At 38.6% G+C, this 27,372-nt stretch overlaps 1 protein-coding gene across 1 annotated transcript; it reads left to right on the top strand.

Moving 5' to 3' along the window:
- LOC121510518 (GTPase IMAP family member 8-like) lies at nt 1-26,910 on the top strand. Its single transcript, XM_041788607.1, has 8 exons — nt 1-145; nt 4,008-4,063; nt 8,933-8,968; nt 9,079-9,132; nt 9,284-9,898; nt 9,993-10,058; nt 15,058-16,206; nt 21,839-26,910. The coding sequence occupies exons 2-8, from the start codon at nt 4,045-4,047 to the stop codon at nt 23,491-23,493; spliced, it is 3,594 nt and encodes a 1,197-aa protein (XP_041644541.1). The 5' UTR covers nt 1-145; nt 4,008-4,044; the 3' UTR covers nt 23,494-26,910.
- Nucleotides 26,911-27,372: the final 462 nt, after the last annotated feature.

Below are 27,372 nucleotides of genomic sequence, written 5' to 3'. Positions count from 1 at the left end.
CATGAGAGGCTTTATAGGACTCTGTTTTAGTCAGATGTATCATGACCATTGTGGGAGGGTTTTTCCTTTATTCTAGACTTCATCTGCACTTGTTCTTTTCCATTCAGTTCCACTGCTGAGTTTGCTGCTTTCAACTATTTAACAGGTGAGTACACTTGACCAAAACTTTATACAGCAAAACATAATCAGACTATGTAAGAAAATGTTTGATTGGTACATAGAATTGACTTGTAACTTCAGCCTTTATTACATTTAATGAATATTTACCAAACTTGCTATCATCATTTATTTAAACGATTCACTATTTGGTCAACACTACAACTCAGTACTCTGGAAACAGGGATTCTGTGAACGTCTGTAGATTTACTTGGAGGTCAATTTTGAGTTTAACATGCAATATATTGCATCTTCTGTGTATTTTGACAACTCAGTCTGCAGGTTTTGTGTGTTGAGGTAAAAATTTACAACATCTGTCAAACGAAAAAATGTCTTCTGTGTATTTTTCTGTTTATTGTGCTAACAATACCTTTGGCCTTGTTGGAACCATTCAAAACATGAATGGTTTATTATCAGTAGGTCAAATTGTACAAAAGAGCTCAGATATTACTCTTCCACTAAATCTAGTTAAACCATGGTGTAAATAAGCCGATATAGGAGTCCTGTATTTCAACTTTTACATTCACAGGAAAAATAAGCTGTGAACTTCTGTCTTACTCCTGCAGCATTTCTGCATTTTATGTCTCTGTGCTGTTATACTTCTACCACATTTTGCCATAGCCAATCAAAAATTGACATTGCTCTAACAGCCAGTGGGAACATGATTTAAGGTATTGCAATCTGATTTTATAACTATTGAGGAATAAAGTTAAAAATAAGCCAGAGCTCAAGTCTGTCCTGAGTTGGTATGAGCATTGTTCAAATGATACTTTAATTTCAGGATTAAAACAGAAATATGTAAGAAATTTTTTTGCAAATAAAGCACCCAGTCAAACCCATCTGTTTCTGAACTCAGAAAATACACTCTCATCGTGCTACTCCCACTCACCTTTCTCCTCTCTTTACTTCCACTTGTTCTGCTAGTTGTGTCTGATCTAAAAAAAAAAAAAAAAAAAAAAAAAGATAAACAATTAAATTAAAAAAAAAAAATCAATTTAGAAACCCCACCAAGTCTAGCAGCAGAAAAAGAATTTAATGTTAGAATACCTTTTAGTGATTTGGGGTAAGGGTAAGATGTTAAGTTGATTGCAGTATGTGGCTGTTCTTACAAACAGATTCAGATGAAGAGATTGCTTACTATTAAAATGGAAAACTCTGGACGGACCAATAATTGGTCTGGCTGTTTATCAGTGCAATATTTGGCATTTTGTTGATTATCTGTATCAGCATTTCATTCTTCTCATCACCAGTATGATTAATCATTAATAAAGTCAGCTGGGGATTTAAACAGTGTTTTAAGCTGCAGCTACTTGTTCTCAAAGTAACAGCAGAGCTCATGCAGCAGGAACTTATTTAAGCTTCCTGACTGCAAATACTCATCTGTTTGAGAAAGTGTTTTTTTCAAGTTATACAACATAACATAGCCTACAGAAAGGTTTAACGTTGAGTCTCTTATAATGTGTTGAATGTGTTTGAAAACGTCTGCAGTTTCATCATTTAACTAGAAAACTAAACAGTGATAGACTTGGAGTTCCCCGTCAACAGTAACATGGCTAAAATTTCCTGAAGCCGTTTTCTGGTCACATTATAGGGATAAAGGAAATTGCTGCAAATTGCTTACATTTGAGTAACTTAACTGGTACTTAATGCATTGCCTACTTGCATACAGCTCTACTCCACCAGGTTTAAGAGGCAAAACTCTCCTTTTAATAAAAATGTTTATTTAGATGGCTTAGTTGATAGGAATCCCTCTTAATAAGCTCCATCTTAACAAACAGTTACATTTAAATGATTAAAACATGAATGCATCAGTAATTATATTCCAGGTGTACAATATATTAAATCCCAGGACAGCAGGAGGTCACGTTTTGATCTGACATGTTTAAGAAGCGAGAATGTGCAAGAATATTAGGTGTGAGGTGCAATGTGAGCTCATTATCTGTTATTCATATTAGTTTAAAGAAAAACATTTTTTTTACAGCTAAATCAAAGACACAGGACAATCTTGGTACCTATCAATACGACTTTAATGAGAGCACTTACAGCATTCAAACTGAAGCCATGGGATATTTTAACTTCAACTTGCAGCATTCATTTATTTCTGCACTAAATATAAATGGTTAAGTTAAAGCTTTCAATATCACTTTATCACCAACTAGCGCATTATACATCAAAACATAATGGGCTCTAATTTCGTGGCACAGCGCAGGGTGGCAGAGCGTGGCGCACCCCGCGCAGTGGTAATTTCGTCCGGCGCAACATCGTGCGCAGCCAATTTGGCTATTTGGTAGACCAGGCTGCGCCGAGATGGGTGTGGCGGTGCACCAGGGGGAGGTGTCGACAGATTCAGCTTGGCGCAGTGACAATTTTGTGCCAAAACACTGCGCGGAAGGTGCGCTGAAAGCCTGCCAGCTCCAACCTGGTCTATTCTTGGCGCAGGCGAAGCGCGCCCGATGTAGTGGTAATTTGGCTGACAGGCGCAGTGCGCACACGTCACCAAAACCTCACAGGCAGGTTTCCAGAGTGTCAGGCACATTTCAATGCAATAAACAATCATCGCAACCACTATTTAATGTAACCGTCTGAACCAGCATATACATTTGTATCTATATAAATTGTCCCGTCACATCTGATGTCAAATCAAAGATGTTTGTCACGCGTAATTGAAACTCAACCTGATGGCAGCTGGGAGTGATAAAAACTAGCGAGTTCACAACCACAAACAGCCACGGCATCCGATACGGAGTATATATTCGGCTTCTGTCATCTCATGAAATTCAAAAGAAAAGAAAAAAGAGAGAGACGCTCGCTGAATAAATGTAAGTCAGTCGGTGTCTTAAGGATTTACCTGTGATTGCCCATATTTCTCTGTTTTAATCTTTATTCTTAACGTGATCTAAAAAGATGGAGTACATTATTGCAAGGAGGATGAGGAGGAGATACCGGGAGAGAATATATCACCAAAGGTTCTCCTATTTGGCGATGACAGAGCAGGAATGCAGGTGGATCACAAGCATGATGCCTGGATTAGCCTGCTGCTGTGTTTAATGTAATTGTCACTTAATTTTGTACTCCTATTCATGACACAGGAACAGATTACATCTGTCTCGCAAGGTGGTCCACACGGTGACGCTCATCGTGGCCTCTGATGCACAGCCCGGTGGCCACTGTGTGCCTTCTTTGCTCTGACAACTGTTTTTTGGCCCTTCTCCTTACATCATTGAACCGTTTTTTACATTGGGCAGCGGTTCTCAGAATATCTGGGCAAACTTGATTGACAATATTAGTAACTTCCTCCCAGGCAGTTTTTGCATCATCAGCCCGTGGAGGTCTGTTAGCATTACCATATATTCTGGTACTGCGAGCTTGGACCTCCTGGACCAGCACATCAGTTTCATCGTGGGAGAAGTTTGGCCGCCTGGAGCTGCTGCTGCTGTCTTCGTCCATGGTGGTGGTGAGGTGAAATTGGCACTGCGCCTTGCCCGCATTTAAAGGCAAGGAGAGGCATTCATTTGATTGGTGAAGATTACACTCGGCTGTGTTAAACCCACTCAAGCCTTCTCTCCTCCCTCTTTGCCACCTGCGCCGTGCACGAAAATTGCAAAATGCCCTGGACACACCCCGTTGGCGCGGCGTAGGCGCGGCACAGGGCAGGTGTGCCGCGCCTGCGCCTGGTCTACGAATATAGAGCCCTATGACTCCTTTCTGTTTTATTTACTGTAAATTTTTCTTACATGCCTGACAGTTTTGATTTAAGGATACATATTACTCAGAAAACCCTTTATTTTGTTCTGAACAATATTGTCTTAAATGTTTTGTGAAGGCCTTTAATCCCATCTGTTCTTTTCTAGGTTTGGTAGCCTCTGATGTTTCCAGCAGAGTGAAATCATGATGTTTGGAGCAGAATGTGAGTCCAGCCAGACTTTTTCATCTTTATGATACTCTGAACTGTCTGCTGAAACCAAACTCAAACCTGGAAATGCAATATTCTTTAAACCATTTTAATCACTAGGAGGCTTATTATGAACATTACTTTCTATCCTTCTAATGACTGACAAGTCACATATAAACAGATGAGGGCACAATTATTAGCTCCCAGAGGTGTGGACTCAGGTCACGCGACTTGAACTCGAGTCAGACTTGAGTCACAATTTTGATGACTTTGGACTCGACTTGACAATATCATCAAAGACTTGCAACTTGACTTGGATTTTGACATCAATGACTCAGGACTTGACTCGGACTTTAATCCGATGACTTGAACATACTTGAGATTTTCAGTGAATGTGTTGAGTAAAATGTGCCCCCATTCAAAGTATTCAACTAAGGCAGTGATACTCAACCCGCAGCTCTTTAGTGACCAGTTGCAGCTCTTTTAAGGCTTACTTTAAAAAATCCTCCCTAAATCCTCTATAAATATAAATCCACACAAAGAAGAAAGACTTTAACTTCCAAATTCAGATGAACACTTGTATATTATTACCGCTGGATGCGCGCTGGATGGAGGAACGTGCATAAAAGAGCGCAGAGGGAGTCCGCTGGTGGCGTGTCCCTTCATTAAGTTCATTCATAGAGGTGTGCTGTCTTGTGTTCAAACTGAAGTTTCTAATGCCCTCGTTTTAATAAATTTCTTCAGTCACTCCCTGCCGATGCTCTCCCATACTTGTATTTGATGATGACTTTTGCGATGCGCATCATCACCAACGAGCCAAACACACACAGATCACATCTTAAAACAATGTAAAATTGAGTAAAACTTGTCCAAACATGGGTGTTTTATTTGATCTTAAATGTACTAATGATAAATACTGTCAAAAGGGCAGAAACAGAAAAATGAAAGCAACAAACTTGCAGGACAGAAAACATGTGTGAGGGGGAGCTGGAGGTGTGAGGCGGGGCAGGTTTATTCATTTGGAGGCCCAGGGCAAAGACAACTATGGGGACCCTCTCCCTTTAGCTAAAAGCAATAATAATGAGTAGACACAAAATAGAAAGCATAACTTTAAGTTAACAGAGTCACAGAACTACAGTAAATGTCCAAATATGAAATATAAATACCCAGACAGACACCCATGATTCATCATGTCTTTGAAAAGCTTCTCATAGCTCTAAGTTGACACATTCTGATATTTTAAAAAGACTGTAGTCCAGGTTGTTTTTTTGATTAATAAATAAGATATGTTATTATCTACTATTGGCATATTTTTCCTTAAGTTATCAATTTTTCCTATAAAATAGTTATTAAGATGATTAGCTATCTCTCTTGGTCTAGTTAGATAGTTTCCTTCTGTTTCTAAGTATGCTGGTGTGACCTTGGTGTTGGAGCGCAATAAGTCATTTAATGTATTCCATAATTGTTTGCTGTCATTTTTAATGTTTTTAATCCTATCCTCACGGTACAATTTCCTTTTGTTATTATATAATTTTGTTACAAAGTTCCTTAACTTACAGTATACTTGCCAATCAGATTTTAAAACCAGACATGTTAGCGCTTATTTTAGCTTGGTTGCGTTCATACATATATTCCTTTAACTCTTGATCTAACCATGGTGTACTCACATTTTTTGCAGTGTACTTTTTTAAAGGTGCATGTTTTTCTACTAGATTCAGAAGATTTCTCCAGATTTAGTGCAACCTCAGGGTCTTTTTCCAGTAACAAGGGTTAGCAGGGTTTGGGTAGTTAACAGGCTAAGATGTGTCTTTTTGATAAAGGTTTTCCCTGAACTTTCACTCTTTATGAAGCTTTCTGTTTCCACACGGTTCAGGTTAACATAGACACAAAACTAAAGCACTACCAGTATGCACCTTCCGAAGTAAAATTCTGCTTTAACATTTCTTCAGAGAAACTCCCTTCGTATGTACATACTGCTTTTATTTTGAAAAGCTCCCAGCATGCTTCCACTATACACAGAATCCAGTCACTTGTTAGTAGGTTTATTGAGGTAAAACTTAGGAGGTGTAGAGGCTAAGCCACTGCTTGAAGCCCCTGAGATGCTTCACCAGGATTGAACTAATTGATGGCTGAAGACAGCCTGAGACGGTAGCTTGCATGCATTTACTGCTCCAAAACTTCTTTGCGCTGATAAAAGCAATTGTGATCCAACATTCATCCAACACGAACAAACATTTCACCATACCGGCTCCTTCAGCGGTCAAAAACTGTTTTACTTCTACTCACTCTACAAAAATAGATTGGTTCCTATTTATAAAGAAGCGCTCATTGGCTCCTACAGGAGAAATGACAGAGCTTTGACTGCAGGGAGACAATGCCAACATGCAGCAAACTCATACCTGGTATGAAAGCTGTTATGGAAGCAACAGCTGCAAGCAGAAAATAATAATAATATAGAAAAATGGTGAGGCAGCAGAAAAAAACAACAAGCATAGAAATGGTGAGGAGCGCTGCACAGCTGTGATGTCACAGCACCAGCGCGAACCAAAACATGGCTGCCTCCTGGTGAGTTTTATAAGACATATTGGCAATTTAACAATTTATTCATTTCATTTAACAAACAGGAGCCTCAGTAGCGTGTGGAAGAACCATACACAGCCACAACAGCCTGGCTCCTCCTCCTCCTCATGCTGGTCACCAGCCTGGTCACACACTGCTTGCGATGGCATCCTTATTTTCAACCAGCATTTGTTGCAAGCCAGCCATCGTGGTTGTTGGTCACTCTGGCACGAACAGCATGCCACAAGTGTTCAATGGGGTTGAGGTCAGGACTCCTGGCAGGTCATTCCATCCTCTCTGCTTCCAAATTCTGGAGGTAGTCTCTGATAAACCCCGCTCTGTGGGGATGAATGTTGTCATCTTGGAGGATAGAGTTCAGTCCCAGACTGTGGAGATATGGGATTGAGTAACTGCAAAAAGTAACTGAGTAGTCACTGAGTTACTGCTTTGTAAAAGTAACTAGTTACTTTGAAAAGTAACTCAGGCGTTACTTTTTGCTTCAATCCCCATTATGGTACACATCACATTCATTTGTGTTATGGCAGTGTGTGAGGAAATAACTGTATTTCCATATAAGGGAGCTTTCACATTAGGCCCAGTTGTTTTGAACTGCACCGCAGCACGATTCCTCCCCCTCCCCCTTCCCCCGCTGGCTTGCTTTCACATTGGCAACATCCAACAGTGCGCGGGCCCTCTTGCTTATTTACTCAGTCTGAAACAGCAGGTGGTGGTATGCACGTAGCGGTTTACAGCCCCCCAAAGAAGGAGAAAGAAGAAGAAGCTACCATGGCAACCACTGGGGTCATGACCTGAGCAAAGATAATTTTTGTTTTGACCTAGCAAAAAGTCTGTCCTGCAGCCATGGATGATTAAAATCCCTTTTAAGATGCCAGCAACTTCTCTCCTTGTACCTGCACATCTACTACAGCTCAGAGGATTAAATCGGCTTGCACTGCACTGATACAGCAGTTTCTGAGGTGACAAGAGACTTTAATTGCCTTTGCATCTCTTCTCACTGACTCCAACTCGTGTTCATCTGTAAGGTGAGTCACAACAGACCGTTTATTGACTGGATTCTGATGATTTCCACCCTTTATTGTGGAAAAATGTGAACAAACTGTCGCGCTGTGGAAAGAAGTTTAGTTTTTATGATGATGTCATAAAGCTGATACGTCGCTCTGTCCCGTATCCAAGCACGGTTACATTCACATCTTATCCTAACCGTGCCAGAATCCACTTGAATCGCGCCCAAGACTACCTCCCCAAGCGGGTCCTGGCCCGGTGCCCGGGTGCAGTTCATTTGCATTCACACTACCCAAACAAACCAGACTTTGGGCTCAAATGCACTTGGATCCGGGACCGGGCTCCTAGTGTGAAAGCACCCTAACATTGTAGCCATTATCATTATGTTGAATGTGGTGAAACAACAGAACACAGTTGAAATGTTTCTCAACTTTTGACAGTGTTAAAGCATTTTTACACTGTTTAAGAAGTCTAAAATAGATACAAAGATTAAAGACGCCATACTTGTGAAGTTAAAATCACTGTTCTTGGAGGTGGAAAGGTTTACTTCCCTGTTCATGCTCGAGTGCTCAGCCATGACGTGTGTGCTTCAGAGCCTGTGTTTGAGTGTTTCTGCCGAGGATATTCTCTGTCACAGGATGCTAATGTGTTAGCGGTCCCGACATGTCATCCGCCGAACCGGATGTTTGCTAAACTTCATTGACGAGTTGTCGATTGTAAAAGTAACAGGTAACGTGTTATTTTAATTCCCAGTAATGGCATTATCAATTTTAAAAGAAAAGTGTTACACTACTAATTACCATAAAAAGTAATTGAATTACTGTAATGTGTTACTTGGTAACACATTACTCCCAACACTGGTGAAGCCTCCTAAAATACAGGCATGAACACGTTTCAGTTATCCTCTTTTGACACAGAGACTAAAAGTAAATGCATCTGACTTTGTACAAGGTTTGTGACATTTATAAATTAGTTGTTGGATCCAAAAAACAGGAAAAAAACAAAATAGAATAAAATTTAAACTCGTGAAAGGGCCTTCACTCTGAATTAATTTAGATTAGCATTCAAGTGTGAAACAAATGAAGTAACCATGAAGTCAACACTTGAGTGCCTTGTTACATACATTTCTACTTGTGGCATCTTGTTCTCTTTGTAAACAAACAAGATGTAATGGAAGTAAATATGTGACAATAGGTTCATTATGAAATAATGCATTGCATATTTGCTAAACAGCAATAAAACAAAGCGAGAGGCCAACATGAAACATGAAACTGAAATTCTGGTTCCCTTTGTTCTTCACAGCTCAGGCTTGGCGCTCAGAGGGAGATGCATCTGCAGGTATGGAAAAGTCAGGTGTGGTCACAAAAATTGTGACTTGAGATTTAGCCATAATTGTACTAAAGACTTTGATCAATCCTGACACTGTAATTCTGTCTTTTCAATCACAGATGATCTGCCTCCTCTGAGACACCATGGGAGCAATCACTGGTTGCCACCTGACAGTGAGTGAAACTTTTTTCCAGAAGCATGATAATATCTTTGCTATTCTTTTGGTACCATTTGTGAGTAGGTATAAACCCCTAAAATTAAAAAGTGATGAAACTTTCAGAAGTGACAAATGTGAATTCATGGTACAAAATCTGGTTTCCACAGTGCCGGACCTTAAGGTTGTTCTACTGGGGAACAGCTGGTCTGAGAGAAGATCAGTGGGAAACTTTATCCTGGGAGAGAATGTGTTCAACCACGAGGAGGAGCAAGTAAACTGTTACAGAATCAGTGGAACGGTGGAGGGAAACAGTGTAGCTCTTATCGACACCCCAGATCTAATGAAATGCAACAAATCTCAAGAACTGACTAATCATGCCAAAGACTGTGCAACAATCTGTAATCCTGGACCTCATGTGTTCCTGCTGGTTTTACAGCCTGAAGACTTCACTGAGGAACACAAAGACAGTCTCTGCAGAGTCCTTGAATATTTCAGTGATCAATCATTTGATCATTCATTCTTACTGATATCAACACCAAGAGAGGAGAGTTTAGGTTTAAAGAAAGATTACAAGTCACTTCCTCCATTAAAAGACATGATCGAAAAGTGTAAATACAGATACTTGGATAGAGAGAACCTTGAACCTCTAGAGCTGCTGACGCGTTTGGGTCAAACTGCAAAGGAGAACAATGGAGATCACGTCAGCTTTAAAACACTTGATGCAGCAGCTACACTATCAGGTCATCATCAAAGCTCTCTTCTAGGTAGAGTTAAGACTGTTGGTAAGTACAGATTCATTCCTGACATTCTTGACACCCATGTGTCAACAAATCTTATTTGACTTGGCTGCAGAATAATGTGGTCTTCTTTTCACAGGGATAACTGCAGCCAAAAAAATTATGCCACAAAACTTGGTCTCAGGAAAAAGTCCTGAGAGTCAGAGTAAGTAAAACCTTCACAGATTTAGTCATACTGTGGATAGATTTTGTTTGAGATCTTTTAAAGACACAGCATAAATATTTGATCTAAAAAGAAATCAACCAAACTACAGCATTTGAACTTTCTATATATTTACAGATTGAAGTAGACTAAATGCGACTGGCATGGTAAATGAGTAGGACTGCCCCTAGTCTAACTTCTCTTTCACAATGACTCTAGATTCAAACTTAATTGTTCCACAAAGATGGGAAGTTTTCTTGCCAACAAATTGTTCTCAGGTGCCAGTCTTTTAGAGTCTTCTAAGAGTTTTAGAAAAGTCCTCTGATGTAAGGCCAGCATAAAGTACATGGCAATGGTGTGGCAGTATCCTCCAGTTTTTAGTGAGCGTGGCTCCTTTATACAGGATGTGCATGGGGAAGTTAGGCTTTGCAGCATTACTATCAGGTGCAGCTGCTCCTCTGAAAACGTTCAGCATAGCCTACAATTGAGCTTACTTTGTTTTGTTGGCCCATTTTTACTTTAAACTTGCTAAATTACAGAGTGACAGTACCTGTCTGTTGTGCTATATTGCATAGCTTCCCCAAGAGTGTAACGCTTAAAGGGTCAGCGCACACTGGAATCTTCAAAGGCTAATACCAGTTTTACTGCGAAGTACTTTATACATACCAATTTAAAAAATACAAAATTTCCCTTTAATCATAAAATATTGAGCATTAATAAATGACTCCAGAAAGTTCTAAAAAGATAAAATACCATCAGGTTCTGAAAGTACCACTGCAGAAACGCAAACAGAAGTAGTCCAGTACCTATACTGCCTTTCTGAAAACGATTTTAAAGTTTTAAATGCTCTGAGGGCCAAATCTACTAAGATCCCTATTTGCGTGTACTAATTTGCGTGCGCAATCTAGAATTTTACGTTTTGGGTTGGACTGCGGTTTGCGGGTGATTTACTAAGAGTGAATGCGCAAAAGACAAGAGGTGCATCCTGGATTTGGTGGTCTTTTGCTGTGTGGATTTATTGTGGGTTTTTTCTGAGGAGACTGGTGGATTATAGACTTTTGTGTTTGCGTGCGTTATAGACATTTTAAAATAGACTTAAAAGACACTTAAAAGTGCTCAGATAAGAACGAGGTTGCTGTTTTCATTAGATTTGGACTTTTAGTTTATTATGAAATTATAAAGACTGAGATAAAATTTTGTTGTGACCTACTTTTCATTTGAGTTTACGCACGACGTGCGCTTATGTTCTGGGGAGGTGTTAATTAAATGGGAAGTGCTTTAAAGTCATTACGTTCTCTTGGGAGATTTATTGATTATATTTGTTCAGAATTGTTGTTTATTGCATTTTGATATATTCTTTACTTAAAAAGGTTCTCTATTTTACTTAAAAGTTCCCCTTGTGTGTGTTTAACGCTATAGCTTGAGAAAAGTTAAGTGTTACAACTTCACACAGAACATCCGAAAAAGGGGATTGGGAGATCCCAGCTGTAGTAGCTACCGTATGCTGGAATGACCCAGATGCAAAAAAATGTAAACTTGCAAGTTTTGTCATTGCAGGTATTGCGTGACTCCTCCTTGTGGCTGGCTCCAACCAACAGCTCCAAAATGGCAAGGCTGGATAGGCGATATGTTTAAATGACTGTTTCTTCATTCATTCCAAAAATGTTTACACGAGGGTGAAAAATGCGTTCTCTGCGTCTTCTTTCATTGTTTCATGTCTCCTTCTTTCCACAATAACCGCAGCCACGTGTGCGCAATTATGCATACAACAGTTGCACAAACAGTTTGCACCTCCCTTCGAGACGTGTTAAATATAGACGCAGTTTCTATGAGCAAAATTGCTTTCAGGTTTGATAAATCGCTTTGCATGTGCTAAAATAACATATTTACATTTTCTCCTCCCAGTACATGCACAATTGCGTGCAAACGCCCCATATTTACGGTGGCCCTGAGAGCTCACAGCACTGCAACTTAAGAAAACACATGCAAAAAGACAAAACACAAGCAAATTAAGAAAACATCTTCATCAATTTGACAACACATGCGCAGCATTTAGAAAACGCGCTGCAGAGACCACAACACAACACATTAGAAAAACGCGCTGCAAATGGACCGCAACACAACACATTAGAAAAACGCATTTATCAAGTGTTTCCAGAGGACACTTAAAAGTGATGCACACAAACATCTTCATCAATTTGACAACACACGGCAGCATTTAGAAAACACGCTGCAAAGACCAACACAACACATTAGAAAAACGCGCTGCAAATAGACCGCAACACAACGGAAGTGTTTCCAGAGGACACTTAAAAGTGATGCACACGTTCGGACACGCTTATTGATGTTGTTGACCATAGATATGGATACGTAGATGACGCGTCCACAGCTAATAAACATAGCCGCTCTGCATCTGCCGGTCCACCATCTTGGAACTGGCGGGATTAGTGAACACTCAATATAAACAAGCCCACTTCGCCTGTAAAATCCACCCTACCTTGCTTAATCCTGAACCAATCTACATGAAATTTGTTTTGTTATAAAGCTGAAAGCTTGATCATACTGATTACTTACTGGAGTTAAATCGAGGTACTTATTGTGGGTCTGATCAACTTTAAATTAAAAATCCTATTATGTCTATGACCTATACAGGGAACATGTGTAATTGAATATTTAGAATCTATAATTAGATAGTTTTTGTTTCTCCAAATAGATTTATATAGATAATTTCTCTCCCTCTCATCTTGTAACTGGTCTTTAATCTAGGCTACATGCAGGCATACACTGGGAGTCGTCAAGCCCTTTCTCACCTGATGATTTTTGAGTTTGCAGTGCATATTAGCCATGTGAGGACACAATGGCCGATCTCGGCTTAATTACTCATGCAGGGGATGAATTTCTGACTTAAACACCCGCAGAGCTAGCAGATTCCAGTAAAATTTTCTGAGCGGATCATCAGATGGGAGGCAGAGAGAGAGAGAGAGAGAGAGAGAGAGCTACATGAGGAAAACTAAAGTCTCAACAGGTAGAAGTCCCGACGAGTCACGTGATTTCTAATTTCTCATGATTTTCTTCTTTATGGTACAACAAAAAGTGGCAAAACAAAGAAGGAAAGAGCAAAGTTAAAGCTGAATGTTCCTGGCTTCTTTGATCATCTTTATGTTGTCTAAAAAGCCTAAATCAAACTGATACTCACACTGTCTGTACAGCGCGGTGCACACTGACTCTCTCTCTCTGCGGTGCATATAATAATGCTTATCGTTAAAACGAGAGAATTTTCCTGCATTTAAATCAAATACCAGTCTCCTGATGACTGATTTATTGGTTTGTGGGACAGCAGAAAATGAAGGCAAATATATTTTTGGAGTGGGCGATAAGAACTGCGTGCTTTACTAACGCCAAAAAATGTTATATCACCTAGTTGTATATTTCAAGTATTGTATTTAATGACATTAAAATAACACTGAGTAAAAAAATAAATACTTAAAGCCAGGAGGTGATTTCTGCCAGCAACATTAAAATGACCAGTCTGGCTTTTAACAATCAGATGACGGTCAGTACTACACCTAGTGAAAGATTCCACATTTCCTTCCAAAACAGCGGGTGCATTGTATTTTAAATAAGGTAACAACTTTTAATAAACAACCCGGTCGGAAGTCCTGTACATATTTAAAGCCAGACCACCACCATCAGAGCGAGAAACCCATCGTATCTGTGGGCGTCAGCACAGGAAGTTGGCTTTTTCAATGCTGTCTGCCCATAGAACTCTGTTGCACTCTCACTCTTTTGCCCTTGCCAAGATGGCGGCCCCACAGACGTACCGTCAGATAGCGAACGCGTCATCTACATCTTGACATCTATGTTGTTGACGTGGATTTTGAGTTACAGTGGTGTTGGAAAATGAGATAAAAAGTGTTTTTGATTAATTTTAACATTGTGATCGCATGATTCAGATAGTAGCCTATTGCAGTGATCTGCTGATAAACTATCGTTAGCCTTTTGCTTGTAATTAGCCTGCCAATTCTCATAACCTGATGAAATAATACACACGGTTAATTCACTGTAAAACCATAAACTGTATATAGTGTGAAACTATGTCAGCAAAACCTACCGGTAGTTTAACTTACTTGTCCCCCACTAAGGGTTCTGATAGTAACTATAGCCAGCTGACAGCGTGTTTCACACTATATACAGTCTATGGTTTAAGTTGCAGTGCTGTGAGCTCTCAGGGCCACCGTACATATTGCATATTCACTACAGGGAACTAACTGGATGCAGCCGCGCTATTTTGCAATCCTTAGCACGCACTGTTAGTAAATCAGTTTGTATTTTTTTTTGCGTGTGCAATGAGTTTGCACACGTTTCTATACACGCAAACCTTTAGTAGATCCAGCCCTGAATCTCTTACTCATTCTGGCTCAATGAAGAACTTAGCCTCTCTTGTTTTTTGTTATGCATTGTTTTGATGTATGATCATCTTCGTATATAATTTATAAAAGTTGTAGTTTATTGACCAACTCTGGAGAGAAAGATCTCTGAGGATCTTTGAGGTTTGGCTTATTTTTTTTGGGGGGGGCATTTTTGTGCCTTTATTAGATAGAGGAGGACAATGGATAGAGTCGGAAACAGGGTCAAGAGTGGGGGAGAGACATGCGGCAAAGGGCCTCAGGCCGGACCCGAACCCATGCCGCCCACGCACATGGGGAGCGCCTTTAACCACTAGGCCACCTGCTCCCCTTATTATCTATTTTTATGTGAAACAAAGAAGAAAAAACAATAATGCTAATGGTTTTCACTTTTTTTCTTATCTCAAACAGTGAAAACTCCATGTCTCTTCAAAAACACATTTCATTTTACTAGAATTAGTGTTTTAATCACAACTTTAATCAAGGTTTATTCATGTTACATATTCAACACTGTGATAAGCAGAACAGTTACAATGAAACAGTCGTATCACAATTAACATTCAAAAATTTACTCTACTTTTTTCTGTTGACTACAGCATCAGCAATTGGAGTTGTCCTTCTGGGAAAAAGTGATGGCAAACAGACAAAACTTGGTAACATCATCATCAAAGACCATCCTTTCCATAAACAAAAACTTCAGACCAAACACTCAGAGGCCCACACTGGGAATTGGAAAGGAAAACCAGTAACAGTAGTGAAAACTCCAGACATGTTCAGTCTGTCTGTGGAGGCTGTGAGGAGAGAGGTGAAGAGCTGTGTGAGTCTTTGTCCTCCTGGACCAAATGTTCTGCTGCTGTTAGTGAAACCTTCTGATTTCACTGAAGAGAACAGACAAACACTGAAGATCATCCTGAGTTTGTTTGGTCAAGATGTTTTCAAACACTCAATGGTCATCATGACACACAGAGAGGATATACAAAGACCTGTAAAGAAGCTGATTGAAGACTGTGGAGGAAGATGCAGCTATATGTTTGAAGATGATCAGAGTCTGTTAATGGAGAGGATAAAAAACATTGTATGTGAGACCAAGGGAAACTTCCTCACTTTCACTGAAGAGTCCACAAGACCAAAGTCTAAACTCAACAAACCAGCTCTAAACCTGGTTCTGTGTGGGAGAAAAGGATCAGAGAAGGCTTCAGCAGCAAAGGCCATTTTAGGTCAGACAGGATTTTATTCAGCCTCCAGCTCATCAGAGTGTGTTAAACATCAGGGAGAGGTTTGTGGACGTTGGGTTTCCCTGGTGGAGCTTCCTGCCTTGTATGAAAAACCTCTGCAGGAAGTGATGAAGGAATCAATCAGATGCGTCTCACTCTGTGATCCTGAAGGTGTCCACGCCTTCATCCTGGTCCTACCTGTGGGTCCACTCACTGATGAGGACAAGGGAGAGTTAGAGGCCATCCAGAACACATTTGGGTCTCAAGTCAGTGACTTCACAATGATTCTGTTCACTATTGACTCGGATCCTTCAGCTCCACAAGTTGTCGACTTTCTTGAGAAAAGCATGGACATCCAGGAGCTCATTAAGCGCTGTAGAGGATCTTTTGTTCTCAACACCAGAGACAGGCAGCAGATCCCAGAGCTGTTTGATAATCTAGACAGACAGAGAACTGGATTCAGCTACACAACAAAAACATTTGTGCATGCTCAAATAGAAAAGATCATCACACAACAGGCTGGCACTCGGGGTAAGTAAATCACTAGACAACAGCTATTAGTAAGGCTGCAATTACTGTGCAGCCAAAGTGACCTGAATCTGATTTTTTGATTCAGATCTGATTTTGTCATGACAGTTTTATCAGCACTATCATGTAAGCAGACAACAAAATAACTACACGTTACTTATTGACGTCTCTGTGAAGTTAACGTACTGTTGAAGAAGACGGGGTTGGGTTTTTAGTACACCGTGGGTCTCAAACTCGCTGTCCAATTGTGGCCCACAGGAAGATATTTTTTGGCCCCCCACTTGACATCAAAGTGTAGTGTTAGTGCGGCCCACGCCTTTTACGCACGCACACTACAGCCTCAGTCGCAAAAATCCACCAGTTTCTGCTGCCAGTCAACAACACTGCAGCTTTAAAGCCAACAAAATATTATATCATATTATATCCATAATATGAATAAGCATTAAGAGATAAGAACAATTCAAAACAGGTGCCTTAATCCACAAATGCCTTTAATGAACACACTGCAGCAGACAATACACGCTATTATGATATCTTCATAATAAACAGAGCCCTGGTTGTTATGGGTGAGGGCGAAGGCATCAATGATTTCTGCTTGGTCCAGGTCTGGGTTCTGTCTGAGTTTAGAGCCAGCAGTACTTAGGCTACCAGGGTGCTGGTCTGAGAGTCTCCGCTGCTGTTCCTCAACTCATTCTTTAAATGACGCAGACATCACTGATCACCGATGTGACAGGAAGAATCAGAGATATAGAACGGAGTTTAAATAAGTCTAAAAAGGCTCAGAGATATAGAACAGAGTTTAAATAAGTCTATAAAGGCTCAGAGATACAGAACGGAGTTTAAATAAGTCTATAAAGGCTCAGAGATATAGATAGGAGTTTAAATAAGTCTATAAAGGCTCAGAGATATAGATAGGAGTTTAAATAAGTCAATAAAGGCTCAGAGATATAGAACGGAGTTTAAATAAGTCTATAAAGACTCAGAGATATTATTAGGAGTTTAAATAAGTCTATAAAGGCTCAGAGATATAGATAGGAGTTTAAATAAGTCTATAAAGGCTTAGAGATATAGAACAGAGTTTAAATAAGTCTATAAAGGCTCAGAGATATAGAACAGAGTTTAAATAAGTCTATAAAGGCTCAGAGATATAGAACAGAGTTTAAATAAGTCTATAAAAGCTCAGAGATATTATTAGGAGTTTAAAGAAGTCTATAAAGGCTCAGAGATATAGATAGGAGTTTAAATAAGTCCATAAAGGCTCAGAGATATAGATAGGAGTTTAAATAAGTCTATAAAGGCTTAGAGATATGGATCGGAGTTTAAATAAGTCTATAAAGGCTCAGATATTTATGGAGTTTAAATAAGTCTATAAAGGCTCAGAGATATGGATAGGAGTTTAAATAAGTCTATAAAGGCTCAGAGATATAGATAGGAATTTCAATAAGTCTATAAAGGCTCAGAGATATGGATAGGAGTTTAAATAAGTCTATAAAGGCTCAGAGATATTGGTAGGAGTTAAAATAAGTCTATAAAGGCTCAGAGATATGGATAGGAGTTTAAATAAGTCTATAAAGGCTCAGAGATATTGGTAGGAGTTAAAATAAGTCTATAAAGGCTCAGAGATATAGACAGGAGTTTAAATAAGTCTATAAAGGCTCAGAGATATTGGTATGAGTTTAAATAAGTCTATAAAGGCTCAGAGATATAGATAGGAGTTTAAAAAGGTCTATAAAGGCTCAGAGATATTGGTAGGAGTTTAAATAAGTCTATAAAGGCTCAGAGATATAGAACAGAGTTTAAATAAGTCTATAAAGGCTCAGAGATATAGAACAGAGTTTAAATAAGTCTATAAAGGCTCAGAGATATAGAACAGAGTTTAAATAAGTCTATAAAGGCTCAGAGATATAGAACAGAGTTTAAATAAGTCTATAAAGGCTCAGAGATATAGAACAGAGTTTAAATAAGTCTATAAAGGCTCAGAGATATAGAACGGAGTTTAAATAAGTCTATAAAAGCTTAGAGATATTATTAGGAGTTTAAATAAGTCTATAAAGGCTCAGAGATATGGATAGGAGTTTAAATAAGCCTATAAAGGCTCAGAGATATTGGTAGGAGTTTAAATAATCTATAAAGGCTCAGAGATATAGAACGGAGTTTAAATAAGTCTATAGAAGCTCAGAGATATAGAACGGAGTTTAAATAAGTCTATAAAGGCTCAGAGATATAGATAGGAATTTCAATAAGTCTATAAAGGCTCAGAGATATGGATAGGAGTTAAAATAAGTCTATAAAGGCTCAGAGATATTATTAGGAGTTTAAATAAGTCTATAAAGGCTCAGAGATATGGATAGGAGTTTAAATAAGTCTATAAAGGCCCAGAGATATAGAACAGAGTTTAAATAAGTCTATAAAGGCTCAGAGATACAGAACAGAGTTTAAATAAGTCTATAAAGGCTCAGAGATATAGAACGGAGTTTAAATAAGTCTATGATGGCATCCAGAGGTTTTTACCTTGTTAAACCAAACTTCTCCTGAGTGGGATTTAAACAGCTGGGCTCGGGATGACAAATGTTTTTCCTGCGTAATTGTGACGCAGCTTTGGTGAGCGACTCAGTTCAATCTCTCATCTGATTTAATCCCTGATTATTACAATCTATAATGCCAATTAATATCAACTAATTTTATTTACATATGTTTTAATTGTATGTCAACAAGAAGTCAAATTATGAGATTGATCACTTAAGTTTAAACGAGACATGGTTTATAAATTCTGTGGCGTATTTAACTCCAGGTCTCATCAAACCGTAAAAATCCCTCTCATAATGACAAAAACAAAACTTTATAACTAAACATTTAATCCTAATCTGGACACAGGCATGAGACATAATGCATGAGAGGTCAGCATGTTTGATCTTGATGCAGTGCTAAATTACGCACAGAGATGCCCCAGTTCATGACACGTGCAGGGACGTCAGGGGGATTCAGGTAGAGTGGACATACAGAAGAACGACTGTAGGGCTCATACGTGTGTTTAAAGTCAAGTTTTCACTCAGCAGGTGAGGGTTTGCAGCTTTATAAACAGTAACAGGGCAGCAGTGCGCGAATATCCGCAAGACAGAGTGGGAGGCTCTCTCCCTCTCTCTCTCTTTCGCTTTCTCTCTCCCCCTCCCTCCTTTCTCTCCCTCTCTTTCTCCTCTCTGGACTCTGTGTAGGCAGGCCCAGGCCAGGTTAAACAGGGCTCAGATCAGGTTTTGTGAATAGGTGCTGTTTTAAAGCCATTAACAGTCATGTTGAATGATATTCCAGTCTTGTAAATTCATCATCAGTGGATTCTGAAAACGTTAAAATCTGTAAAACTTGTCACATGTTACAAGGACAGCATATTTTTGCCTGACCTGTTTAGATTACTGGTAAATAAATTCTCCTTCTTAAGTAGGTAATTAACCATTTAGTGTGCAAACATGCAGCACTCATTAAATGGTACCTACATATAATATTGGATCATTTCTCTTTATAAACATTACAGCAGCCTATATATCAGTTGTTGGTCGTACTGATATTGCTAAAAAAAATTGTGCGACCCACAGGACGTCTCATTGGAGCAAATCCAGCCCCTACCTTAAATGAATCTGAGACCCCTGTGCTACAGCCTCCTCCTCCACTGCTGTAGTCAGAGCCCCAGAACCTGTAGCTCATTCAGAAAGACCCCAGAAATGGGTGTCACTGGAGGCATTTGGTTTCACTGCCAAAAAGCAGGGGAAATGAAAAGCAGGATAGCCTTTTACACAACTGCACCTAATTGTTCTTAATTGTTGGTGCTGCTGTGAGTTTTGTTTTTCTTTATGGCTGTTCAAAGTCTAATAAATAACTTGCACTGAAAAGTTATGGAGATGGTTGAATATTTGTATGTCTACATTATATCTGAGTTAAGCCTTGCAAAAAGTGTTTTAGTGAATAGATTGAAAACATTGAAATTACATAAAAGCAAAGTAACAGAAAAGCTGTTAAAAAATCACCCTCTTCCTTTAAAATGCTATTGGTCCTGAGAATCTTACTAGTGTAGGTGAAAGTCTTTTTACAACTCGAATGCTTTATTAGAGAACAGTATACTGTGTACATGCCCTTGGGCTAAGGGCATGTACGTAGTATACTCCTTTTTAATCGAAAACCTCTGAGAAGTGACTGATAAGCAGAATAAAAGGCTCTTACACGTGTGGCATGGCAGGTTAATGGTCGGGTAACATGATTTGGTGTCGAAAAAAAATTTCAGTCAAAAGATTTTTTTTTTTTTTTTTGCTTTAATCCCTGATCCTGTCTCTGAGCTATGCAGGTCGTTCCTTTGACTTTATGGCTTGGTTTTTGCTCTAAAGCGTGGCCTTCTATAGAGAGGTATGACCTTTTATGGAGAGGTGTATGCATTACCAATTTAACATGGTCAGTCTTCAATCAAGGTGTAGAAGTATCCCAGCAACAATCCAGAGAAATGGGAGGCACCTGAACTACATTTCAAGTGTTTTTGCAAGTAATGTTGCACTGTACTTTTTATTTTGAACAGTACAGGACCAGAAGTTCCTGGTGCTCTGTGTCACTTGTTGGCTCTGATTCAAGTCATCAGTAGATATTTAACATGCTGGGAGAATCAAAAAAGTTTTACATGGATCTTCCACCAGATGGCAGTGTGAGCAATGTCAGCAGACAGCGTTAACCGTGTCAGCCTGGCTTGGTTTGGCTCGTCACAGCCAAAAGTTGTTGTAGAACAGCCCCGTTGGTAGCACTTCTAGCATGCAGGTTCAATTAGTCCTTTGTTCAGCATCAGCTCTATGGGTAAGGTAGCCCGTTCTGTTCACCTGTACATGCAGAGGTATCACCATGGATGACTCACTTTTGTTTGTTGTTGTAGTTATTGATAGTAGTTGAGGTACTTCCTCAAGTGGCTAAAGCTCACACAACTTATACCACAGTAAAGTTGACTGGAGCTAGTCAAGCCCTGTTAATGAGCCATATTTATTAACTGGCACTAGAGAAGCATGTAGTTCAGAGATGTCAAATATCAATGAAACAGTGGGGAAGACTTAGACTGCATGAACAGAGATTTTGTTTAGTTAGCAAATGGCTGATGTTAACACATATATTAAATTCTAACTCAACATTAGCTTTAACTGTAATCATATCTTAAGTTACTCTGCTGTACATGAGCAACGTTGTTTCACTATGTTTGACCTGACAGGTTTCATTTTTCTGTCTGAGATCTGACCCTAGTCACAGACTGTAAAACCTGAGCCTGATAGTAAACCTAACTGTATGTTAGTTTATGGATTAAGGCATTTCTCATAATTATTGAACTGTCAGTATTAATGTTGATGAACATGACCTCAGCCCAGTGATGAGCTATAAAAATAACAGTGTCAGTGATAACAAGGCAGGTTTTTTTGTTTAATTTCAAACAAGATTAAGATCCAAACATTTTCATTTCATTTCAATGATCCTGTCAAATTTTAGTAGCTAGTAATATGGCTGGGCTTGGAGTCAATCAGTTCCTTGAGACTTAAAAAAATGTTTCTATTGTACTGCCTCTGCTGTGACGTTATATTGACAAAATCATTAATTCTAGGCTTTTTTAAATTTTATTTTGCAGAGGTTGATGATAAGCTGAACCAAAACTGTCTCAGGATTGTGCTACTAGGGAAGACTGGCAGTGGAAAGAGCTCTTCAGGAAACACCATTCTGGGAAGAGAGGAGTTTAAATCTGAACCAAGCCAAAAATCAGTCACCAAACACTGTCAGAAAGCTCATGTTGAAGTGAACGGTTGTCGTATCTCTGTAGTCGACACTCCTGGTCTGTTTGACACAACCTTGTCAAATGAAGAGGTTCATGATGAGATGATTAAATGCATCAGTCTTCTGGCTCCAGGACCACATGTCTTCTTAATGGTGTTAAACATCGGCAGATTCACAGATGAAGAGAAGAAGACAGTAAAACTCATCAAAAAAGGCTTTGGGAAGAATGCTGAGAAGTTCACCATCATACTTTTGACTGGAGGAGATAACCTGAAGTATGAGAAACACTCTATTGAAGAGTACATTAAAAACAGTTGTGATGAGCCTTTTCAGAAGCTGATTGCTGACTGTGGAGGAAGATACCATCTGTTTGATAACCGTGAGAAACAAAACCAAGAACAGGTCAGTGAGCTGATCGCCAAGATCGACTCAATGGTAAGAGAAAATGGAGGCAACTGCTACACCAATGAGATGCTGCAAGAAGCTGAAGCAGCGATAATAAAAGAGAAAGAGAGGATCCTAAAGGAGAAGGAAGAAGAGATGAGGAAGGAAATGGAAGAACTTCAAAGAAAACATGAAGAAGAAATGGAAGAAATAGAAAGAAGAATAGAAGAACAACAAGCAGAAACTGAAATGCAGAGAGAGCAGAGAGAGAAACAACTTAAGGAAAAGAAAGAACAAAGCATCAACCAAGCGGGAGAAGAGAGAAGGGAAAAGCAGAGAACTAGAGAAGAGGAAGACGAGAGGAAAAAGCAAGAGGATGAAAATCAAAGACAGGAGTGGGAACAGAAACTTGCTGATTTAGAGAAAATGAAACAGTCAGAATCAGAGGAAAGCAAGAGAAAACTGGAGGAAGCTGAAGAAAATCTGAAGAAAGAAAGAGATGACTGGGAGAAAAAACAAAAGGAATGGTGGGAAGAACGATATAAAGAACATAAACAGATACGACATGAGGAAGAACTGAAACGAATAAAGCTCCAAGAAGAATATGAAAGGGAAAAAGAAAAGAATGAAAGGAAAAGAGAAGAAGAAGACCAAAAGAGAAGAGAAGAAGAAGAAAAAGAGAAAAAAGCTATTGAGGAAAACCACAAGGCAGAAATGGAGAACCTGAAGAAAACATTTGAAGAAGAAGCCAGAAAGAAAGCTGAAGAGTTCAATGAATTCAAAGAGAAAAACCAAAAGGAATATGCAGCTCAGAAAGAGGAGCATGAGAAACAGATGAAAGACAAAGATCAGGAATACGATCTCTTACAAGCACTCTCAGCCCACAAAGAAGAAAAGTTAAAGGAAAAACATCGAGATGAACTATATAACGTGGTAAAATGTGTGGCGAAAAATAAAAGAAATGTGAAAAAAATCAGCAACTTACTGGAAAAACATGAGAAAGAGATGAAGAGGGTGAAAACAGAGGAAGAAAAGAAAACCCTGCAGGACAAACATGAAACAGAAATAACTGATCATTTACAGAAATTCATGGATGATGTGGACACAACATGGTGTTCAATTCTATGAAACGTCATTAATGAAGATAAAATGATGCATTTACTCTCCATGGCAGAGCAGTTTCAGATGTGACTGTTTTTTTGCCTTCATTTGGTTTTCAAGGAAGAAACTTGAAAGAATCTTAAATCTGACATATTTTAAGCAGGAAGTGGCCAGTGTTTACCAGACAGTAGTTTAGTTTGTTGACAGTATGGTAAACTACCATTTCATACAAAAATCTGTAAATAATGCAAAAATTAAGACAAGAGTACCGTAGCCTGCACCAGCTAAGTACCATCTTAGGATCTGACGTAGAGTCCACACTAAACCCTACGCTGAAGCGAGTAAAGTTATAACTAAAGTTGTGTTTAAGCTTTATGTCAAATTAATACAAATATTTTTTGCTGTTATGACTCAGTGAAAATTATTTTTTCAACCCAGTGTTTGCTAGAGATGCTGACAGCTAAAAATAACATGCTAACTGCTGTTAATCCTCAAAGACATTTTGCATCGGTGATTAATAAAACCTACAGACTAAACTTTAAAACTATATCAAATATTAACACTGAACTCACTGCTCATGGAAAACAACAGTGATACTGATCATTGAGAACACACTACTGACACCAAATTGCCAGTAATATCTTTTGCTCCTCGTCACCCTCAGAGTTATCCCGTCTTTCAGAACTATCACTATGACAGCCATATTTTACTAAGGACTTTAGGCCTAGTAGGAGGCAGGTGAAAGATTTAAGTTATAACTTCAGCCAACATTGAAACTATCTCAGCTGGTGCAACCCCTTCAATGTTAGGAGAGCATAAACTCTGTCATAAGTAAGAAGTTATGTTCAAACTAGGCTATGTTTGAACTTACACACAGCTGCTGCATCCCATAGCTGTAGATTTCTGTCTTGGTGTTTGCATCCCAAGACAAAACATTTTTTTTCTGCACAGTTAAAATCAGGCTTTAAAGGCTGAATGACTCGCTGCAAGTCAGCTTTGTGAAATCTTGATCTTTTTCTCTGTGCTTTAGTTTTTGGCCAATATTTGGTGTTTTAAAACAGCCACAACAAGAACCTGTTGTTCTGCTGACATAACATGTATGCTCTGTTGTTTGTTGATCCTGACTGCTTTGTTTGAAATTATGCGTTTTCTGTCGTTTTCTCTTTTTTCATTATCACACTGGGTAAAAACTGGATCAGCCCAGAAAAAAATGACCTCAACAGCTGGAGGTTTGTCAAACTAAGGATTTTTTTTTCTTTTGTAGATAAGAGAATAATGATTTTAGTTGAGATGAGAGAAATGGAATGAAAATAAACTTATCTGCTCTAGGTATCACATATGTAATGGAATCAACTCTGTTCTGTATTTCATCCTTGGTTTCTGGTTTTTGGTGTGATTTGATGTGAAAACATGAATTAAATGTTTCCCCACTGTGCTGTACAGAATGTTACCAGTACAACTAAATAAAACTGAGCAGTGCTCCCTTTTATATTTACACACTATATACACTTTTGAAAAGGTTGGGTGTTCTGTTGGAAGCAGATGTTTATTTCCTCAGTATGATTGTATTTCTTTGATATTCACATGCTGCACATAAGAATGGCAAGAAATGGCTATTTATCACAACAGCAGAATTTTAGGAGTGTAACTTAAAATTTGCTGAGGGGGATGGATTTAAATTTAACTCACCACGAAATAATGACAGATTAGGGTAAGGGGCAGGGGGATAAAATTAAAAGTTACACACCACAAATTAAGAAAAAAACTCTGACAGTTGAAGTCACCCCCTTGTAGAGGTCTGCAACAGATGAGCCCCGAAGTATGCAGCCAAATGCCTCTTGTTTTATTATTAAAGATCAGTTTTTAGCTGGTTTAATTCTCATCTTTCTCATGGAGAAAAGATAGCCTCTAAGATCTGTAGTCATAGTTTTTGTAGATCAGCCTGTGTATTCATATTTTTCTTTATTGATCCACCAGGGACACCGTACTTGTAAGCTTGCCTTCTCTCTCACACTCTGTCAATATTTGGTGCCATGTTTGTTATGAAATGTAGTTATTGAACCAAGTTTCAAACTTCACCACTGCTTCTGGTTCAAGAGAACCTTGTTTGTAAAAATCTTTTCGCTTTATTATTTCTAAAGAAAGTAAATATAGTTTTTAAATGTTGTGTATAATTTCAACCAGGCATCAATCTATGCACATTACTTTAGTGTTAAACTTTCTCCCTCTGCAACTTCTCCACAGTTTAATATCAGTGTATTTGCTATCAGGTAAAAATAAGTTTTAATGGAACAGTTCAGAGAAGGAAACATTTTTACAACTTTTTTTACAAGCTCTCAGCTTTTTGCTCTTAGTCCAACACACACTCTGACACAACACACAGAAGCACACAAACGTGCTCCTGTACAACAGTTAGATCTTTAATAAATCCTAAACATGACTGTCATTCACATGAGCGTCCCTGACAATTTCTAAATTCTAAACTGTCCAGGGCCTTTACCCAAACATTACAGAACACAGAAGAAAGTCCTCTCTTGTTTTTCTTTTTAAATAATGTTTCAAAATTTGGGGCCCCTGCCAGACATGAGCCGGACTCTTTGGATCTTCCTGTTGTGATGTAGGCTGATTTTTCTTAAGCATATTCAGTCACTATGCATAGCTTAATCTGCATGTGCTGGTTTTTCTAAATTTAATACACTAAAGGTGAGGTCTATCAAAGCAGACCAGTCTTAATATTGATGTTGAACAAAATAGTTCTAAGGTAAAAATACTGTTTACAATAAGAGCCATTAATATTCATTATTGACCACGACACAGTTTTGTTTAAATGTTTACCTTTCATGGAGAATCTTCTTTTATTTTATTTAAGGATTTTATTTTTATTCAGTGGTTGGATAAATGACGTGGCATGCATATTCTTGTCTATTATTTTCTTTGGAAAATGCCATATCTCAATTTGTTCTACAAAACCTACCTTGATTGAAATGGTTCTAAGTCACTGGTTTTCAAAGTGTAAGGCGGGCCTCCCCTGGGGGGCGCCACAGAACTTCAGGGGAGGCGCGGAACCATAAACCAGAAAAAAAAGGTGATTTGCTTTGCTAACCTCTGCTGTGCATGGAGCAAAATGGATAGACTTATAGTTACTTTAGGGACTATGCTATAGAGTCAACTGTTCAAGTTAGGATTTTCCTGTTTTGTTCTTTAAATAAGAGAAGAATAATGTTACCTGTGATGAAAGAAATGAAATGTTAAACTAAATGAAAAGTCAACTAGAAATCAAATATAATGATGACATTACAGACAGTATGTACCCTGATTTTTTCTGTTTTATATCATGCTGAAGAAAAGATGGTCTAAACTGATGTTATCCACTTTGGACAGAATTCTTTGTTGTAATTTGATGTGAAAACATGAATAAAATGTTTCCCTGCAGTGCTGTAAGGATGTTACTAATATAACTAACTAAATAAAATGAATAAATAGAAAAATAAACAGAGCTGACAGTTTTGTATTTTCTCTCACTGTAGACATTTGAAAGGTTTTGGTGTTCTCTCAGGGACAGATGTTTATTTCCCACTATATAATTGTATTTTATGAGCTTCACATGCTGCTCTGTAGAATGGCAAGAAAAACTGTAAGACCACAAACGAACAAATCTAGTAGATGTAACTCGTAGTCTTGAGATCTGAGGGGAACATGTAAAGTATTTCTTTACCACTGTTCAAGCTTAATGATATCAGTAATCAGCTCAAATATCTGAACATTATCTCTGCTGTGTCTTGTAAACAGCGTTAATTTTGTCAGCTATGTAGAATATAGATTGAGTCTTAGCTTTAGGGTAAAATACGTCAACTCTTAGTCACACTTTAGTCATTCTCACTCTTTAAAGGTTTAATTAAAAGGTTA

This window comes from Cheilinus undulatus, linkage group 5 (assembly GCF_018320785.1).
Source record: "Cheilinus undulatus linkage group 5, ASM1832078v1, whole genome shotgun sequence".
In the NCBI taxonomy this organism is placed as follows: domain Eukaryota; kingdom Metazoa; phylum Chordata; class Actinopteri; order Labriformes; family Labridae; genus Cheilinus; species Cheilinus undulatus.
This window is presented reverse-complemented; position numbering and strand designations above follow the sequence as displayed.

What these genes read in the sequence shown, in the direction of transcription:
- LOC121510518 (XM_041788607.1), top strand. An exon ending in TCACTGGTTGCCACCTGACA is followed by an intron (nt 9,133 to 9,283) that starts GTGAGTGAAACT and finishes TGGTTTCCACAG; the next exon opens with TGCCGGACCTTAAGGTTGTT. An exon ending in AGGTAGAGTTAAGACTGTTG is followed by an intron (nt 9,899 to 9,992) that starts GTAAGTACAGAT and finishes TTCTTTTCACAG; the next exon opens with GGATAACTGCAGCCAAAAAA.